Source organism: Heterodontus francisci, chromosome 7, assembly GCF_036365525.1.
Source record: "Heterodontus francisci isolate sHetFra1 chromosome 7, sHetFra1.hap1, whole genome shotgun sequence".
In the NCBI taxonomy this organism is placed as follows: domain Eukaryota; kingdom Metazoa; phylum Chordata; class Chondrichthyes; order Heterodontiformes; family Heterodontidae; genus Heterodontus; species Heterodontus francisci.
Window position 1 is genome coordinate 38562183 of NC_090377.1, and position 21485 is coordinate 38583667.

Consider the following 21485-nt stretch of genomic DNA (forward strand, 5'->3'; position numbering starts at 1 on the left):
TCTTCCCGGGAGAGGGATAGAGCAAAGTCAACTTTCCTGCCCAGAGGCCAATTCAGGCCCTTAATTGGCTTATTGGTGGGCAATTAAGGGCTTCTTCCCACCGCTGTTGAGATTTTACCAGCGGAAGTTTGGTGGGGGCGGTGGGGGGTGCTCTTGGGAAACAAGTCACCCTCCCTGCGGGCTTGGAGCAGTGGATGGTCCCTCCTTCGTCGGCACTCTAGGAACCACTCTACCCCCCGGGACCCCCTTCCCCCTGGACCAAACGCCCACCCCCTCCACCCCTCCTACTGCCGGGGCCTTCTGGACCGGCCCCAGCAACGCCGCCTCACCTATCTCAGGCCCAGGGTTCCAACACTGAGCTTGATCCCGAGGCCTCTGCAGTACCAGCACAGGCCACCTCTCCCAGTGGCGCTGCCAATACTGTTGAGCTGCAGGCCCTCTGATTGGCCAGCAGCTCTTGAAAGTGGGATCCCCATTCCTATTAAATGTTTGAAGGGACAAGGATCCTGTCTCCTTAAACTTTGACCCTGAAAGACCGGAGGATCACTCGGGGAGGGAGTGACGGGGGGGTGGGGGGGTTAGAAAAAATGCAGAGGCAATGTTCCCCCCTTCTTTCTGGCCTGGCGTCAGGAGCCCCACCTCCTGCATAAAATCCAGCCCTGTATGGGGAACGTCACGCATTGTGATTTTCCGCAGGGCAGCTAATTAATGGCCAGAGGGCAGGCTTACCATGTAATTAAGGCTGGTGGTTGGGCTCTTGAAGCTGGAGGGCCAGAGGCCTACCAGCTTGGAAAAATCAGCAAACTCTGATGGCAGCTAAGTAAGGGAGGGGATGCTTCAAGATAGAGGTGCTTTCTCTCCAAATTTTAAAGTTTGAACTGAATAATGGATTTTGAAGCCCGGCTACCACTGTGTGGGGGTTGGGGTGAGAGGTGTGCTGTGAGGAACCCCTCTACATGGCAGCCTGCCGGCGACAACCCCAATTAAACTGGCCCCCACGGCCTGGAAAGTTGGTCTCCTTTAATTGGCCTTAATAGGCTGTTAACTACCTGGATTGGCTACCTGTCGCATGCTGGTGGGTAGCCCTGCTGCCTCCTCCATCCAGCCTCCACTAAATGTTAGGAGAAGGATGGAGCCAGCGAATGTCAGCCCGCAGCACTTTGTTTTAGCGCCCACTGCCCCCCACACCCCCGCCTCTGATCCTGGCCCTGGCGGGTCATAAAAATCAAGTCCAATGTCTGGAATCTTGACTCAGTATTTAAATATGGGTTCCACCACCTATCCCCCTGGCCCCCTGCCCCCTCCACAAAGCATCCTCATCCCAGTTCTGTATTGAAAGAATTTAGTGATCCCTGTCATATACTTCAAAAATATATATTTGCATGTTCTATGCACAAGGATTCGGACGGATTATTGACATTTTTTGCAGTGAAATTGGAAATGTTATCAAACAACTACTCAGAATTTCAATTCTCAGTATTAGAACTTAGAGCAATGTCAAATTCTTTCCAATTAGCAAGAAACTGTTGCATGCAGAAACTTTGTTACTCTTGGGCTTTAATTGAATTATTATCTGTTGACCACTTATGGAAAATGTAGCATCACCTGCCTATTGAGAAGATGAGAAATTTCTATTTATATCATTTCTATAAGATATAATCATTGTTACCATGCATCCAAATTCAGTTATTTGCTTGACGCCTGTTTGCAACAGTGAGGTTAGCAATTTTTATTCAGTAGGTATTCTGCTAGAAAATGTGCTGTAATTTTTAACGGAGAATATTTTATTTCTCTTCATTGAGAATAATTTCAATTCATATCCGTTGTCACCTTAACTTTTAAAATGCACACACAGCCGCATTAATGTAGTCAACCCACTTCCAGCACTAATAGTCACAATGCGTGCATTTAATGAGTTTGAATGTAACTGAGAATAGAGACACTAAAATCCCATGAAAGATTGATGCAAATGCAGAGTCATATTAACCACAATATTAAATTGATTTAAAAACTATCATATTGCAGACCTTGAGTTGCTGTTGCTGCAGGCATGTATATTTCAATTTTAATGAATAATAAATACAATGTCCTTTTGTGCCAGGAACAAGAGCTAGATTAATATTAACTTGTAAGTTTTGTGCACTCAAAATCTCATTTGCAGTGTTCTCAGGATCTAGTGACATTTAAAATTCAATAACGCGACTTTTGCCCTTTCTTTATTTGACAGCCGACAAATTACACAAATCCTGTTTATGCAAAACTGTACTTGGATGCTTCAAACTGCCGGAATTCCTTAGTCAGCACAGAGGAAAAGAAAGAGCTGCTTCCAAAGAAATTAGAAGATGGCCTGAGGGAGACTGTTGCTTAGATTACCCTTTAGTCTTGTATCTTTTTTAAACACTGTATAAATGTATAAAGAAAGGATTAATTTTTCTATGTAATGACAGTGTTCTGATTATATTTTTTTGCATCAGCACTACCTGTGTTTTTGCGCTGAGGATTCTTGACTGACCCTTTGTCCAATATTTCTGTTTAATGGACCGGGAAAGCCACCTGCACTAAACCACATAAAATGAAGCTGCTGATTGCATCTCCCATTGTGTTTGATCCTGTATTTGGAAGAATCACACAAACCAATTTTTTTATTTTTTTTTATTTTATACCAGTTCTGTTTTTTGGTAGGAGTAAGGCACATTTGACAATCGCTGCTGCAACATTTTCAGCTGAATAGATCTAATGAGTAATTTTAATGATTATAAAAAGACACCTCTATGTCCAGTTGGTTTTCCTATTACTAGTTTAGATACCTGTACTTTTTGGGGAAAATGCCCCCATTTAAGCAGTTTTGCAAGTTGCTGTATTCTTCAAAAATGAATAGGGATGAATAGCAAACTGAAATCTAAACCAAACTCACCTAAATTTCAGGGTCTGACTGAACTGCTGGTATGGTTCTTATTTAGCTTGTCATTGTTTTTATTTGAATATAATAGTATATGCTTGATGGATTGCATTTTTGATTTTGTTTTGTGTAGGAGATAAGGAGATTTTGATATCTTTCTACTATACCTGGCTTGGTTTGAGAAAATAAAATGTTGCACATTCTAACCAGGTGTCTAAACCAATTATGTGAATTCATGCTATTAACAAAGAATCTGTTAACTTGTGCACTTGTTAACATATATATAGGCCCAAAATTGCTGTGGCAGGCCAACAAATGGTGTCCACTGTTAATGAAACTTGCTCATTTAATGTCAACAATATTTTGCCCTGGACGTGTCAGATGGAAACATTGCGGAGCCCTCGACAGGGCACCTGAGATCTGAGTGAACAGGGTAAGCAACTATATATCTCCTTAACTAATCAGATTGGAACATAGTGAAATTAACAGCACAAAGACTAAGAAGGAAGTTTAATTTTGAATGGTGAAATAAAGAGCAGGAAAGAAAAATTGGATTGAGATAGAAAGAAAAATCAAAACAAATTATTCTGCATTTAAAAAAAATCTCCCAACAAAAATTAAAACCTGAAGAAATGAGAATCTGCACTTATAATAGTTCATTTTTAGTGCCAAGAGGTTGACTGGCAGTAACTAACACTTATCACATCATTAAAAGGGTACTTGGACTTGAAATTACTTGATTAACTTTTGTGTGCACTTACTTCATATACATGCAAAGACAGGAACTTCACAGTGCTCGATGCATTTGAATGGGTAACCAGACAACAAAATGCTGTTATGACAAAGCCAATGGAGAGTGACACATCTCCGACAGCAACTTTTGGATTTCCACATTTAATTGTGCATCTGCTCTTGCCTAAAGTTGCTGTGACGTTTGCATAGAACTAATGGCAAGCGCCTGGTCATTATTTTGACAATAATCTTTGGGCCATGATATTCCTGTGCCTGCTATTTTAACAGAGGCATTATCAGTCTGGTTAATTTGCATGGGTTAATGACTTTGTTGAAGTTGCAGACAGGGGAATTTCAATCAAGCATCCAAATATTGATATAGCAAAGTGCAGTTTCACCCTACATGTGTCTCACTAATCCGGGGCAGGGATGAAAATAAAACTAAGACAGGCAATTAAATGAGTCTCAACTTTTACTGTTTGCTGGGGCTTGGCCAACACCAAGCACAGTAGGTTCCAGTTGAATATGTTCAGTTTTGGGTAAAACTAGTGCTAGTGCACTTGTAGAACCATAGAAAAGTTACGACACAGAAAGAGACCATTCAGCTCATTGTGTCTCTGCCGGCTGAAAAAACTAGCCACCCAATCTAATCCCACCTTCCAGCACCTAGTCTGTAGCCTTGCAGGTTACAGCGCTTCAGGTGCAGGTCCAGGTACCTTTTAAATGAGTTGAGAGTTTCTGCCTCCACCACCGATCCAGGCAGTGAATTCCAGACACCCACTGCCCTCTGGGTGAAAATGTTTTTCCTCATGTTCCCTCTAATCCTTCTACTAATCACTTTAAATCTGTGCCCTCTGGTAATTGACCTCTCCACTAGGGGAAGCAGGTCCTTCCTATCTAGGCCCCTCATAATTTTGTACACTTCAATTAATTGACCCCTCAGCCTCCTCTGTTCTAAGGAAAACAACCCTAGCCTATCCAATCTTTCCTCATAGCTGCAATTATCAAGCCCTGGCAACATTCTTGTAAATCTCTGTCCTCTCTTCAGAGAAATTATCTCCTTCCTGTAATGTGACCAGAACTGCACACAATACTCCAGCTGTGGCCTAACCAGCGTTGATGCCATACTTGGTCAAATGTTGCCTTGATGCCAAGGGCAGTCACTCACGCCTCACCTCTTGAATGCAGCTCTTTTATCCATGTTTGGACCAAAGCTGTAAAAAGATCTGGAGCTGAGTAGCCCTGGCGGAACCCAATCTGAGCATCGGTGAGCAGGTTATTACTGAGTAAGTGCCTCTTGATAGCACTGACGATGACACCTTCCTTCACTTTGCTGATGATCGAGAGTAGAGTGATGGTGTGGTGATTGGTCGGATTGGATTTGTCTTGCTTTTTGTGGACAGGACATATCTGGGCAATTTCCCACATTGTCGGGTAGATGCCAGTGTTGTAGCTGTCCTGGAACAGCTTGGCTAGGGGTGCAGCTAGTTCTGGAGCACAAGTCTTCAGTACTACTGCCAGGATATTGTCAGTGCCCATAGCCTTTGCTGTATCCAATGCCTTCAACTGTTCCTTGATATCACATGGAGTGAATCAAATTGGATGTAGACTGGCATCTGTGATTCTGGGGACCTCAGGAGGAGGCTGAGATGGATCGTCCACTCGACATTTCTGGCTGAAGATGGTTGTAAATGCTTTAGCCTTGCCTTTTGCACTGGCGTGCTGTGCTCCCCCATCATTGAGAATGGGGATGTTTATGGAGCCTCCTCCTCCGGTTAGTTGGTTAATTGTCCACCAGCATTCATGACTGGATATAGCAGGACTGCAGAGCTTTGAACTGATCCGGTCATTGTGGGATTGCTTAGCTCTGTCTATCGCATGCTGCCTCTGCTGTTTAGCATGCATGTAGTCCTGTGCTGTAGCTTCATCAGGTTGGCACCTCATTTTTAGGTATGCCTGTTGTTATTTCTAGCATACTCTCCTGCACTTCTCATTGAACCAGGGTTGATCCCCTGGATTGATGGTAATGGTAGAAGAAGGGATATGCCAAGTTATGAGGTTACAGATTGTCGTTGAATACAATTCTGCTGCTGCTGATGGTCCACAGCGCCTCATGGATGCCAGCTTTGAGCTGCTAGATGTGTTCTGAATCTATACCATTTAGCATGGTGGTCGTGCCACACAACATGATAGACGGTATCCTCAGCGTGAAGTTGGGTGTTCGTCTGCACAAGGACTTTGCGGTGGTCACCTCTATCAATACTGTCGTGGACAGATGCATCTGCGACAGGTATGCAATGTATATGCAATTTTAAAGTTTGTCAGCCTATTTTATGCTCTGTGAACACAAGCAGGTTACTTCTGACAGTAAATTGTGTATTACTCATTTTCAGCACTTTATGTTACTGACACTGTCCGGCATATGTAAATACTTAAAAATCCACCTGACTGTCTGCTGTTGGCATTTCTTTGTAGCTATTGGTAGTATGATGGAAAGTATAAAACTGAGCAGTAAATGGAAGCAATGAGTTAATTGAATTTATTGCACCTGCACCATCATATTTTAAATGAACATCTTACTTTGTTTCTCATTCATTTTGATGGCTTGGTTTGTTCATGAATTGGAAAAAATTACATATTTATTTGTACGTACCTGGTCTTTGAAAGATAATTTGTCACCTGGAACAGTCTTTCCAATGTTTCTGCATCAGACTTGTTTTTCAGCTGCTTACGGCTTTCCCTGGGGTCCGTTTGCCTTTCATTCTGGTCTCTAATCTACCTGTTGCCACTGCGCCAGTCCTAGCCTCCAGCTGTCCCCTTGCCATACATGCATCTTTCATCCCATCTTCTCCCCTGTCACCATCTCACTAGTTTCGAATCATTTTCAACCTCATAAATGATAGTTTGAGAGAGAAATGCAGCATTTTGAAATATTACCAGAAAGCAAGTGACAAGTACAGAGAGATGCAGAACTGCAGCTTATATAGTGGCACATGATAAATATTAGAAGGGAAGGAGAACCAGATAAAGAAAAAAGGTTGTTACAGAAAGGAAACATTGCATATGTAAAATAAGAACAAGGTAAAATCTTGGAATCATAGAAATTATAGGACAGAAGGAACCATTCACTCGTCAAAGATCTTGGAATCTCTGCTTCAATAAGCACTTGTGACCAAGCATTCATGTTCCGATAACTATCCACATGAAAAGAATTCTTCCAACTCCTCTGTTCATCAGCTAGTCATAACCTCAGTCTACACTCCCTTGTTAAAGGTTTTCCAACCATCAGGTTACATCGAGTAAACAGCTCAGAAAGAGGCCATTTGGCCCAACTGGTTTATGCCGGTGTTTATGCTTCACACACCCTCTCACCCCTCTTCATCGAACCCCATCAGCATAGCCTTCTATTCCTTTATCCCTCATGTACTTATCAAGCTTCCACTTAAATGCATCTATGCTATTTGCCTTAAGTACTCCTTGTAGCAAGTTCCATATTCCTTACCACTCATTAGGTAAAGAAGTTTCTCCTGAATTCCCTATTGAATTTACTATGGGTAGAAATTCATTCGGGGCAGTGGCACAAAACAGACAGCATCAAATAAGCCGCTTGTTACACGCAGCGCCTGTTATTTAATTGCATTAACTGCAATGGAAGTGAATATCAGATGCTGTGTATAATGGGTGGCCAATCCGTTACAGCCCATTTTGTGTCACCATCTGAGATAAAATTCTACCTCTTAATGACTATTATATTTATGGCCGTTAGTTATTGATTGCTCTACATGTGGAAATTTCTTTATGTCTACCTATCAAACCCTTTCATCATTTTAAGGACCTCCATCAGGTCACCTCTCAGCCTTCTCTTTTCTAGAGAAAAGAGCCTCAGAGTGCTCAATCTTTTCTGATAGCCATAAGCTCTCAGTTCTGGCATCATCCTTGTAACTTTTTTTTGCACCAGCATAAACAATCTCTCACTGCTTACCCTCCTAAACCTGAAATATATTTTTTTAATTCTCTATTAGATCCCTGGATCTATTCATTCCAGTAAGAAATGCCACAATTTTTTGAGCAATTCTTAACTATCGGACCAATAATCTGATAGAACATGCCTGGTGTACTCAAATGCATCAAACAGCTGCTCCCTTTATTATTCGTGGCAGAGATCTGCGACGCTAACACAGCTAAGGTGTCCAGCATGTCGACAGCAATTATAAAACAGGCTTTTAGACTGTTCATAAAGCTCTTTAGACTCACAAAGAAATATTTAAATTAGGGGGCACCTTATATTGGAGCTGGAGCATCTGAGCAGGGCTGCAGTCACACAGCACCCATTTGGAACCAGTGCTGGGGAGGAGTGGAGGGCAGAGGGAATTTACACTAAAAAAGCTGCCTCCCCTGCCCAGCTCCCCATTCCCTGTAGTAGTTATTCCCCCTTGATCAGTTGCTGTTTGTCCCTGGTGTCCCTCCACCACATACTGGAAAATTGCCTGGCACAGAATGGGTAGCTAGCAGCCCTTCACCATCTGCTGGTAATCCTGACACACTGGGCAGAATCGTACCACCTGACCTTTTCATCAACGGTTGGGACCATTTCTGGGTCCTGACCCCAATGGATTCTGAGGTCCGCCCCACTCTGGGAGCCCCGTCCAATTAAGGATGGTGGGTGGGCTGCGCAGACAGGAAAGCCAATGGGAGTGCCCAAGACTCTGCAGCTGGCAGACCCACTGGGAGAGGTAGGAGCTGTCACTGTACATGGGGGACCGAGAGAGCGTCTCAAAGTAGAGCCACGGCCTATGACCGTGACTATGGCCATCTGGCATCCCCGGCTCGGTGGGGGTATTGGGGGAGTTGAAGAAGGCTTCGCTCTTCACTGGCTTGCCACCAAGAGGCTGCCTCCAGGCACCTCCTGCTGTTCGGTCTCAGCGGAGGGCCCATACGTCACTGGTTAGATCTCAGCGGAGTCACCAATTTTACCCACAAGTTAGCACTTAATTGATAACAATTAGTTACCCATTCTGTCAGGCTGATTCTCATCTCATCCCACATCTGCCAAAATCATTCAGAGGCAAGAACATGTCAGGAGGTGCCCCGCCATGAAATTCTCGAAAATTCCTCCCCTCCTCCCTCGAAAGCATATGCTGTGCGACTGATAAGATTTCACCCAGCATGAGCAATGCATCTGGAGTGTCACAAAATCATATAACTCATCTGACCTTGCATTATCTAACAAGGTCAACTCATTTGTGCAAAAGTACAAGAGGGTCATATTATAAGCCCATAGCATCTCATTCCCAGTATCTTTCTAATGAATCTTCCTGCCATCGCTGTAATAACCTCCCTATGATGGAGTGCCCAGAACTGCATGCAAAATAGCAACAATGGCCTAACCAACTTCTTGTACAAATTGAATGTCACTGTGAACAACTTGGACTTTGATTAATTGTAAGGTGAGGAGGAGGATGCAGACATTTATCAGTATGTTTGACTCAGTAAAAGCATGTTTAATGTAACTCATTTTACAGGTTATTAACATTACTGCCTTTTGTTAACTACTGGTAACTTAAATTTACACTTAAAGCATGATAACGCCAAAAATACTATTTGGATTTGCCTTCCAAAAGATTAATTTGAAAGCATTTACAGTGTAATTTATTTATAGCCATCTTGTCTTGTCCAGGGATTTTCAGATTGTAAGAACATTTTATTCTTACTGTTTGGGGTGTTGTGTGTCTCCATGTGTTAGTGTGAGGAGGGAAAAAGAGTTGGGAACCCATTCTGCTCAGATTCTTCCACAAAAGCAATTTTTTCCCAGCACTGTACTTTGTCTCATGTACTTCAGCACAAACATGACTGGAATCTACAGTTTATAGCACTTTTAACCAGCCCTTTTATTTCTCTGTGTCTGTCAAGAGATCAGCAGGCAGACAGGAATGATTTTAAAGCAAGGAATTGATAACATTTTACTACCTGACCAATCTTTATTTTCCCGTTCATTTCTATTACATTGTAATGCCATGATTTTAACAGTTCAAGTCAGCTTTGATGAATTCTGTTTGTTTCTGATTAAATGAATTTCCAAACCAAGCCAGTTTGCACATCCTTCAAAATTGAATTTAGTGTCAATTTAGTGTTTGTCAGATTACTATTAAGCATTGTTCTGGGCACTTGCAGAAGTAATAACAGGCATCAAGAGTTATTTGAGTGAGTCCTGGGATTGTTAAATTAATCATGTGGAGAAAAACCATGACTGCTATAATGCAATCATGTATTTAATGGATTATGTCTTAAAATTTGACATGGCATATAACCTCTTAATTTTACACCAAATGGAATTTACTTCATTTAGTGATCAAGCAATGCTTTTACCATATCAAAGGCACAAAAATAAATTGTATTTAAATTCTTACTGAAAATAAGGGCTTCTGTTTTGTTTTGCTATAATGCTTTGTACCCGAGATGTATTTAATATCACAACTTATAAAATATGTGTTTGCTACTGAACGAAAACTATCAATCTTTTCAAATATTTACTAAAATAATAGAGACATAAGATGATTTTTAAAGGTTTTCCATTATGTATGCATGCAAAGTTCCTATATTTTCTTAATTTGACTACATTGAAGCCTTTGTTAATTGTATTTAATTTATGCAATTCACCAGAGTTCAGTTCAAACAGATAGGTGTTCACAGCATAAACTGAGTAGAATTTTGTAAGACTTGATGGACTACAGCTTTTTTTGGTATTATCAGGTTTGATAAGCCTAAAATTCAACAAATATTGTTTCGGATGGAATTTCACAGCTGCTTTGCTTGGAAGTTTTTTTTACATAAATTGTCAGATCACTTTGAAATTGCATTTTATTGATATTAGTGTGTTTAAATAAAATAATAAAAGCCTGGCTGCTTTTGCTGTTTTCTTGCACTGAAGTCAACTGGATTTTTAGGAGCTATCAATGCCTATATCCGTAAAGTATGATTGCACGGATCTTTCTTATCTCTTATAATTGCTCTCTCAGTAGCACTGGAGAACAGATGTCAGTGAGATTTTGCATTCAGAATCATGATCACACCAGCTCCCCGCCCCTCCCCCCGCCCCGTGCCCCCGGCTAATCACAATTGAAAATATTAATATAATTTTCAGCCTTATCAAATTAATCAATATTAGTATAATAGCATCATAGATCAAGGTTAATAATGACAAATAATATACATGCAATATTTATGGTAAATCTGAAATAATCCTTTGAATTTTAGGCAGTCAGGAGAGTAGCTGTGAGCCAATTACATTTATTCATTGTTATAATTCAAGGTTACAGATCAAACACAGGTGACAATGCAGATCAAGGTGGTTGAAATGCCTATGCCTGCATTCAGAATACTGCGTGGCCATATATTACATATATTCGTCACTGATCTTGCAGAGTTTGATTATAATTAAATTGCAGCTGGAATTCACTGGGCTAATGTCTAAAGTTTATGTTTTACCCATTAAGATCATATAAAAAGAAATGTTTTTTCCCTTTCATTTTGCTCCCCATAGTTTGCACCATTATTCTGACTGGCAGAATAAGTCAATCGGTCACCAGGCACTACACAACAGCAGCCTTTGGTACCATAGAATCATAGAAAATTACGGCACAGAAGGAGGCCATTCAGCCCATCACGTCCATGCCAGCCGAAAAACGAGTTGCCCAATCTAATCCCACCTTCCAGCACCTGGTCCATAGCCTTGCCAGTTACAGCAATTCAGGTGCAAGTCTAGGTACCTTTTAAAAGAATTGAAGGTTTCTGCCTCCACCACCGTTCCTGGCAGTGAATTCCAGACACGCACCACCCTCTGGGTGAAAAAGTTTTTCCTCAATTTCCCCTCTAATCCTTCTACCAATCACCTTCAATCGGTGCCCCTTGTTAATTGACCTCTCTGCTAGGGGAAATGAGTCCTTCCTGACTTCTCTGTCTAGGCCCCTCATAATTTTGTATACCTCAATTAAGTCACCCCTCAGTCTCCTCTGTTCTAAGGAAAACAACCCTAGCTTATCCAATCTTTCCTCAGAGCTGCAACTTTCAAGCCCTGGCAACATTCTTATAAATCTCCTCTGTGCTCTCTCCAGAGCAATTATATCCTTCCTATAATATGGTGAACAGAACTATATACAATTCACCAGCTGTGGCCTAACCAGCATTTTATACAATTCCATCATCACATCCCTGCTTTTGTATTCTATACCTCGGCCAATAAAGGAAAGCATTCCATATGCCTTCTTCACCACTCTATCTACCTGTCCTGCCACCTTCAGGGACCTGTGGACATGCACTCCAAGGTCTCTCACGTCTTCTACCCCTCTCAATATCCTTCCATTTATCAAGTATTCCCTCGCTTTATTTGCCCTCTCCAAATGCATTACCTCAGACTTCGTGGACTGAATTCCATTTGCCACTTTTCCGCCCACTCAACCAAACCATTGATATCATTCTGGAGTCTACAGCTATCCTCTTCACTATCAACTACACGGCCAATTTTTGTGTCATCAGCAAATTTCTCAAACATGCCTCCCACATTTAAGTCCAAACCATTAATATATACCACAAACAGCAAGTGTCCCAACACTGAGGAACACCACTGGAAACAGCTTTCCATTCGCAATAACGTCCATCGACTACTACCCTGTGTTTCCTGTCCCTGAGCCAATTCTGGATCCAACCTGGCACATTCCCCTGTATTCCATTGGCTTTCATTTTACTGACCAGTCTGCCATGCGGGACCTTGTCAAATGCCTTACTAAATTCCATGTAGACCACATCCAATGCACTATCCTCATCAATCCTTCTTGTTACTTCCTCAAAAAACTCAATTAAGTTCGTAAGACATGACCTTCCCCTAACAAATCCATGCTGACAATCCCTGATTAATCCATGCCTTTCTAAGTGGCAGTTTATCCTGTCCCTCAGAATTGATTCTAACAATTTATCTACCACCAAAGTCAGACTGACCAGCCTATAATTATTTGGCCTATCCCTCACACCCTTTTTAAACAGTGGTACAATGTTTGCAGACCTCCAATTGTCTGGTCCCTCGCTAGTATCTAGTGAGGATTTGAAGATGATCCTCAGCGCATCCGTTATTTCCTCCCTGGCTTCCTTTAACAACCTGGGATGCAATCCATCCGGCCCAGGTGATTTATCCACTTTCAAGGATGTCAGGACCTCTCGTACTTCCTCTCTCATTATGCTTATCATATCTAATATTTCACACTGCTCCTCTTTAACTACAATGTCTGCATCAACCCTCTCCTTTGTGAAGACAGAGACAAAAAACAAAGAACCCTGCCCACATCTTCTGCATCCATGCATAGGTTCCCTTGTACATCTCTGATGGGCCCTACCCTTTTCTATTTTCCTTTTTTACTTTATCCCTGCACTTTCTATACTCCTCTATGCTTCCTAAAGTTTTAAGATTTTTGTCATCGTCATAAGCTTTCTTTTTCTGCTTTAACTTACCCTGTAAGCTTCTAGATAACCAGGGGGCCCTAGATTTGGCAGTACCACCCTTTAACTTTGTGGGGACATGCCTACACTGTGCCTATAGTATCTCGCTTTTGAATGCCTCCCACTGGTGTGCCACTGATTTTCCTTCAAGTAGCTGTATCCAGCCCACCTTCGTCAGGTCACCTCTCAATTTCGTAAAATTTGCCTTCCCCAATTTAGAACTTTTACTCCTGTTTTATCTTTGTCCTTTTCCATGACTATGCAAAAACATCCACTCGCCCAGCTTCATTACTGAAAACTAAATCTAGAATTGCGTCCCCTCTCGTTGGGCTTGTTAGGTGCTGGCTAAAAAAGTTCTCTTGAACACAATTCAAGAATTTTGTCCCCTCTGTGCCCTTCACACTGTTTGTATCCCAGTTGATATTGGGGTAGTTGAAATCCCCAACTATTATTACCCTATAGTTTTTGCACTCACCCACTAACATACACTCTCTTCTTCCTTGTATGGAAACATTTATATTCAATAACACATCCAATTACACAAACAGAAATGAGCTATTCACCGTTGTGCACTCCCTTAGTGCCTGCCTTGCCTGTTCTAGTGCTTCTATGTAGTGCTACCCCAATGGCTGCAGCATGGCTGGTGGAAGTCTGCTGACTTTCACTGGGAGAGACTGCAGATGGTCTTCATGACACCCTTCATCAACCGTGAGCCTTGAAGGCCTGACTTCAGACTGCACCACCTCAGCATGAGTGGCAGCAGTCTGGGCTGGCTGGCTAAGAGGCATTAGCAAGGGCACTGGTGGAGTGGCAGCGCTGGAAGCATGAATGCTGTCATCCTGAAGTGGAGCCACTGCTGCTCCCATCGGAGCGACACCTCAGTAATCCAAATAATCTGTTGGATGACAGATTTCTGGACTGCTATGAAACCCTGCATGCCCCTTTGAGCACTGAGATCCACAGCCATGAAGGCAGCTATCTGCGCCTGCACGGCAGCAAGCATGGATGTCATGATCTCCGTCTGAGTCCCCACTGCAGCACTGAGATGTTGGGTGGCTTCTGCCTGTGCTGCAGTGGAAGCTGAGACTGTGGCCACCAGATGCTGCATCATGGTTGGGTTTGCTAGTGCTGTCCTGGAATTGGCCACCACTTGCACAGTGGAATGAATGGGTTCCAAGCTCTGCATGATGCCCTCTGCCACTTTGGAGCTGGTTTCCCCCATCTGCCTTGACAATTATAAGAGATTGTCTGGCAGGTCTGCCAATGCACCAAGCATCTCGCTGTGCATCATCATCAGCATTCTCCTGTAGGCTGCCCCATCAAAGTCCTCATCTGAGACCCCTGTAGCAAAGCTTGCCTGCAACATCACCCTCCAGGGACTGGCAAACAAACTGTCCTAACCCTCTGGCCTGGCTGCAGCCCACTCATGCCTGGTGACTCAGCACAGACAGATGCAATTCTATACTACCCTCTAAAGTCATGCAGTGACAGCATCTGAGCTGGCAGCTTGGAGTGTCAGATCAAGTGAGAGTGCTTCCTTGTCACTGGGGTTGCTCTATCTCTTACTCATGGGAATGCTGTGACCTGCCAGGTGACAGTTCTTGGGTATCTGAAAGCATAAAGGGGAGGGTTGGGGTGAGGGGTATGGGGGGCTGGTGAGGAGGAAGGCTAGAGGCCCATAGGCAGACCATCTGCAGCTTCCATATCATGCTGGATATCAGGATGAGGGTGAGAAGGGAGTTGAGAAGGACTATAAGACAGTAACGTATCATCCTGCGTTGTCTCAGTGATGGCAGATGCTACAGGCTTTGTCACAGCCGGCCGCATGATCTGGAGTATGACTGCCTCTGTCCAGCTCAGTGGATGAAGACATGCCTGGCCCCCCCAGTCCTCTGCTACTTCCTCCTGTTATGAGTCACCTTGTCCTACAAGAGAGAGGGCAGAAAGTCGGTGATTGCAATGTACCATGTTTGGGTGATGTGCTGGCCATGGCTGAATAACTGGAGGTATGCAGAGGCTGCAAGTTCGGGTTTGAGGTTGAAAGGGGTGTGAGTGTGAATGTGTGAGTATATGAATATTAGGCATGGAGTGCTGAGTATTAGGGACTACTGATGGGTGAGTGATGGGGGTGTGGTGCATTGAGCAGCGTGAGAAGCTGGTGGTTTGGGATGTCACGTGAAGATGCATTCACTGACCTTGACCACTCACGTGAGGTCATTAAACTACTTCTGGCACTGCTGGCAGGCCCTTGGAATGGACTCTGGACATTGAGCTCCCTTACCACCTGCTCCCATTCCCTTTGGAGGGTTTGCCTTGAGGACCTCCTGCACACCGCAGAAACATGACGTCCCTCCTTCTGTCCAACTCAATAATTAGTGACTCCAGCGCCACATCGATAAACCTGGGTGCCCACTCTCTGCCCTGGTAATATATTTTCATTGTGTAGAATTGCAACAATAGCATTCAACAGCAGCTTCCAGTGATTCACTGCGGCTTCCCTTTAAGACGGACAAATTGTCTTTAACATCTGGAGTCTAGCTGCAGCGGAGGCAAGCTGTAACACATGCTAGTCTTGTATGCTATTTAACACTGGGTTGTGCATGCAGCCAGCCAGTAGCCTGAGCCGCACAGGGCTGCATGCAGAAATCATGGAAATGATGAGGCAGCACAAAGTTTGCCTGCTGGCTGCTTCAATGGGAACAGGCATGGGTGTGTCATGAAACGCAGACCAATTTTTAGCTCCTAGGGCTGGATTTTCAATCGGGGTCATGAACCAGAAATGGGGGTTAGTTCAGGTCCCGGCCCTGCTCAACATGTTTTAGGTGACACCCAACCGCAAGCTTCAATGCTCCAGCCAATTAAGGGCCAGGGAGGCCCTCCAGCCCTCAGAGATCAGCAGCCCCACCGACCAAGGAGCTGCCGATGTGAACATAGAGACAGCGAGGAACAAGTGCAGGCAAGTTAGTTCTATTTTTTAAAACACCACAGCTGCCTGGCCATGATTGTGGAGGGACAATCCCTCCAGGAAATGACCAGCAGCCGCAGCTGTGGCCCGGTGGCTTTTATGCATCCGGTGGGGGGTTGTCCCTCTTGTCATCCACTCCCCCCCATCCATAACCGGCTTGCCCTGAGCCTACCAGGTTGGTTCAAGGCCAATGTGGGCCCATCATCGAATGGAAATTCCATGGGGCCTTCATAGGCCTCTTAATTAACAATAATTGGCCTCAATTGGATGAGCCGCTCTCATTCAAAATGGCTCGGGGTCGGGATCGTGGCGGTGAACCAGCACAGAGACCAGCAGTGCCAAATTGCTCGCCCACCCACCTCCGATCCAGACCCTGACCCTTTTAAAAATCCAGCCCCTTGTCTCTGTTCAGCACTTACCTGATGATCTACCTGAGGTCATGAACTCAGCTTGATAATCAGAGTCGAAAATCTGTGTTCTACCCTTCTGTAGCTCACCTGCTGTGTTAATCAAGTCATTTGACATCTGTAAGTTTTCAATATTCAAATAGAATTTTTTATGTTGCACTAATGTGTAATGGGGTGGATAATGCTACCAAAGCTGTCATTCTGTTCACTGTCAGGTTATTTATGTGGTAATATCGAAGCAAAATACTGCAGATGCTGGAAATCTGAAATAAAAACAAGAAATGCTGGAAATACTCAGCAGGTCTGGCAGCATCTGTGGAGAGAGAAACAGAGTTAACTTTCAGGTTAGTGACTCTTCATCAGAACTGGCAGAGGCTAGAAATGTAATAGGTTTTAAGCAAATAAAGCGGGGGTGGGGCAAGAGATAACCAAACAGAAGGTGTTGATAGGACAAGGTCACAGAAAATAACTGACCAGAAGGTCATGGAGCAAAGGCAAACGGTATGTTAATGGTGTGCTGAAAGACAAAGCGTTAGTGCAGAGAGGGTGTTAATTGACAGAAAAATAGAACAACCTGGCCCAAAGCACAGACATGACAAAAAAGCAGTGGGTAGGCACATAGCAAAAAAAAAATGAATGGTGAAACAAAATGAAATAAATTAAACAAATAAAAAAGAAAAAAGAAAAAATAGCTGAAAATAAAAAGGGGGGCCCGTCATGCTCTGAAATTATTGAACTCAATGTTCAGTCCGGCAGGCTGTAGCATACCGAAATGAGATGCTGTTCCTCGAGCTTGCGTTGATGTTCACTGGAACACTGCAGCAATCCCAGGACAGATATGTGGGCATGAGAGCAGGTGTGTGTGTTACAATGGCCAACAACCAGAAGCTCAGGGTCATGCTTTTGCACTGAGCAGAGGTGTTCCACAAAGCGGTCACCCAATCTGCATTTGGTCTCCCCTATGTAGAGGAGACCACATTGTGAGCAGTGAATACAGTATACAAAATTGAAAGAAGTACAAGTAAATTGCTGCTTCACCTGAAAGGAGTGTTTGGGGCCTGGGATGGTGAGGAGAGAGGAGGTGAATGGGCAGGTATTACACCTCCTGCAATTGCATGGGAGGTGCCATGGGAAGGGGACAAGATGTTGGGGATAATGGCGGAGTAGACCAGGGTGTCGCAGAGGGAACGATCCCTTCGGAATGCTGACAGGGGAGGGGAGGGGAAGATGCGTTTGGTAGTGGCATCACGCTGGAGGTGGCGGAAATGGTGGCAGATGATCCTTTGGATATGGAGGCTGGTGGGGTAGAAAGTGAGGACAAGGGAAACCCTGTCACGGTTCTGGGAGGGAGGGGAAGGGGTGAGGATAGAAGTGCAGGAAATGGGCCGGACACAGTTGAGGGCCCTGTCAACCACAGTGGGGGGGAATCCTCGGTTGAGGAAAAAGGAAGCGCTGTTGTGGAAGGTTGCATCATCAGAGCAGATGCGCGGAGATGGAGAAACTGGAAGAATGGAGTCCTTTCAGGAGGCAGGGTGTGAAAAAGTGTAGTAGAGGTAGCTGTGGGAGTCGGTGGGCTTATAATGAATATTAGTAGACTGCCTATCCCTAGAGATAGAGACAGAGAAGTCGAGGAAGGGAAGGGAAGTGTCGGAAATGGACCATGTAAAGGTGAGAGAAGGAAATTAGAAGCAAAGTTGATAACGTTTTCTAGTTCGGGACGGGAGCAGGAAACGGCACCGATACAGTCATCAATGTACCCAAAAAAGGGTTTGGGGAGGGGACCTGAGTAGGACTGGAACAAGGAATGTTCGAATATTTATGTGGTAATGTTTTCTTGCAAAGTTACATTCCTAATGTACTAAAAACAAGACTGCATATTGTCATGTAATAAAACAAGAAATGCTGGAAATACTCAGCAGATCTGGCAGCATCTGTGGAGAGAGAAGCAGAGTTAACGTTTCAGGTCAGTGACCCTTCATCAGTATTTTGCTTTTCTTTTATGCATGTTGTCATGTAATGTGGAGAAAAGCACATGGATTATGAAGAACCTTTAGGTAGATTTTATTTTCATTCCATTAACACAAACAATTTGGATGAAAAAATGGACAGTAAATTAGTAGTACCATTACCCATTTCATTCCCTAAACCTCAGTCACACGAACATATGAACTAGGAGCAGGAGTAGGCCGTTCTATAAGGTCATGGCTGATCTGTTTGTGTTCTCAACTCCACTTTCCTGCCTACCCCCAATATCTTTTGACTCCCTTGTTTGTTAAGAATCTATCTACCTTTGCCTTAAAAACATTTAATGACCCTGCCTGCAGTGCTCTCTGGGGAAGAGAGTTCCGCAGACTCATGACCCTCTGAGAGAAAACATTTCTCCTCATCCCTGTCTTAAACGGGAGAGCCCTTATTTTTAAACTGTGCACCCTATGTTTTAGTCTCTCCTACAAGGTGGAACATCCTTTCAACATCCACCCTGTCAAGTCCCCTCAGGATCTTATATGTTTCAATGAGATCACCTCTCATTCTTCTAAACTCCAATGAATACAGACCCAACCTGTCCAACCTTTCCTCATAAGATAACCCTCTCATCCCAGGAATCAGTCGAGTGAACCTTCTCTGAACTGCTTCCAATGCAATTATATCCTTTCTTAAGTCTTCTTTGGCCTCCTTGTCTCGAGAGACAATGGGCAAGCGCCTGGAGGTGGTCAGTGGTTTGTTAAGCAGCGCCTGGAGTGGCTATAAATGCCAATTCTAGAGTGACAGACTCTTCCACAGGTGCTGCAGATAAAATTGGTTGGCGGGGCTGTTACACAGTTGGCTCTCCCCTTGTGCTTCTGTATTTTTTCCTGCCAACTGCTAAGTCTCTTCGACTCGCCACTCTTTAGCCCTGCCTTTATGGCTGTCCACCAGCTCTGGCGACCACTGGCAACTGACTCCCACGACTTGTGATCAGTGTCACAGGACTTCATGTCATGTTTGCAGACATCTTTAAAGCGGAGACATGGACGGCAGATGGGTCTGATACCAGTGGCGAGCTCGCTGTACAATGTGTCCTTGGGGATCCTGCCTTCTTCCATGCGGCTCACATGACCAAGCCATCTCAAGTGCCGCTGGCTCAGTAGGGTGTATATGCTGGGGATGTTGGCCGCCTTGAGGACTTCTGCGTTGGAGATACAGTCCTGCCACCTGATGCCAAGGATTCTCCGGAGGCAGCAAAGATGGAATGAATTGAGACGTCGCTCTTGGCTGACATACGTTGTCCAGGCCTCGCTGCCATAGAGCAAGGTACTGAGGACACAGGCTTAAAACGGTCAAACTTTTGTGTTCCGTGTCAATGCGCCATTTTCCCACACTCTCTTGGCCAGTCTGGACATAGCAGCGGACGCCTTTCCCATGTGCTTGTTGATTTCTGCATCGAGAGACAGGTTACTGGTGATAGTTAAGCCTAGGTAGGTGAACTCTTGAACCACTTCCAGAGTGTGGTTGCCGATATTGATGGACAGAGCATTTCTGACGTCCAGTCCCATGATGTTCATTTTCTTGAAGCTGATGGTTAGGCCAAATTCATTGCAGACAGCCGCAAACCTGTCGATGAGTCTCTGCAGACACTTTTCCATGTGGGATGTTAATGCAGCATCGTCAGCAAAGAGGAGTTCCCTGATGAGGACTTTCCGTACTTTGCTCTTCGTTCTTAGACGGGCAAGGTTGAACAACCTGCCATCTGATCTTGTGTGGAGGAAAATTCCTTCTTCTGAAGACTTGAACGCATGTGAGAGCAGCAGGGAGAAGAAGATCCCAAACAGTGTAGGTGCGAGAACGCAGACCTGTTTCACACCACTCAGGATAGGAAAGGGGTCTGATGAGGCGCCGCTATACTGAATTGTGCCTTTCATATTGTCATGGAATGAGATGATGATACTGAGTAGTTTTAGTGGACATCCGATCTTTGCTAGTAGTCTGAAGAGACCACGTCTGCTGTCGAGGTCAAAGGCTTTGGTGAGACCAATGAAAGCAACGTAGAGGGGCATCTGTTGTTCACGGCATTTCTCTTCATAGCTGGTGAAGGGAGAACAGCATGTCAATGGTGGATCTCTCTGCTCGAAAGCCACACTGTGCCTCAGGGTAGACATGCTCAGCCAGCTTCTGGTGTAAGGAGACCAAAACTGTATACAATACTCTAGATGTGGTCTATATATACTTTTATATTCCATTCCCTTTGCAATAAACAACAACATTCCATTTTCCTTCTTAATCACTTGTTGTACCTGCATATGAACTTTTTGTGTTTTGTGTACTAGGACACCCAGATCCCTCTACATCTCAGAGTTCTGCTCGCTCTCTCCATTTTAAAAATATGTTTCTTTTCTATTTTTCCAGACAAAATGGACAAGTTCACACTTACCCCCATATACTCCATCTGCCAAATCTTTGCCCACTCACTTAACCTAGCTATATCCCTTTGCAGACTCCTTATGTCTTCTTCATAAATTACTCTCCTAACTATCTTTGTGTTATCAGCAGATTTAGCAACCATACATTCTGTGCCTTCATCCAAGTCATTGATATAGATCATAAATAGTGAGGCCCCAGCACTGATCCCTCCGGTACTCCACTAGTTATGGCTTACCAACCCAAAAATAACCCATTTATGCCGACTCTCTGTTTCCTGTTTGCTAACCAATACCCTACACCATGGGCTCTTATTTTGCTTAATAACCTTTGATGTGACACCTTGTCAAATGCCTTCTGGAAATCCTAGTATACCACATTCACAGGTTCCTCGTTATCCATGTTGCTGGTTACTTCATCAAAAAACTGTAATAAATTAGTCAACAACGATTTCCCTTTCACAAAACCATGTTGACACAGCCTGATTGCACTGAGATTTTCTAAATGACCTGCTATAACCTCCTTAATAATAGATTCCAGCATTTTACCTGTAACAGATGTTAAGCTAACTGGCCTGTAGTTTCCAGCTTTCTATCTTCCT

At 43.9% G+C, this 21485-nt stretch overlaps 1 protein-coding gene across 3 annotated transcripts in view; it reads left to right on the forward strand.

Moving 5' to 3' along the window:
- Positions 1–10468, forward strand: part of LOC137371926 (low-density lipoprotein receptor-related protein 1-like) — a 1827029-nt gene extending 1816561 nt beyond the window's left edge. For all 3 annotated transcript variants that reach the window (XM_068035008.1, XM_068035009.1, XM_068035010.1), the window contains one exon: positions 2228–10468. In XM_068035008.1, the coding sequence (XP_067891109.1) occupies positions 2228–2368 (141 nt within the window). In that variant the 3' untranslated portion in view covers positions 2369–10468. The remainder of the gene's footprint in view (positions 1–2227) is intronic.
- The last annotated feature ends 11017 nt before the right edge of the window (positions 10469–21485 follow it).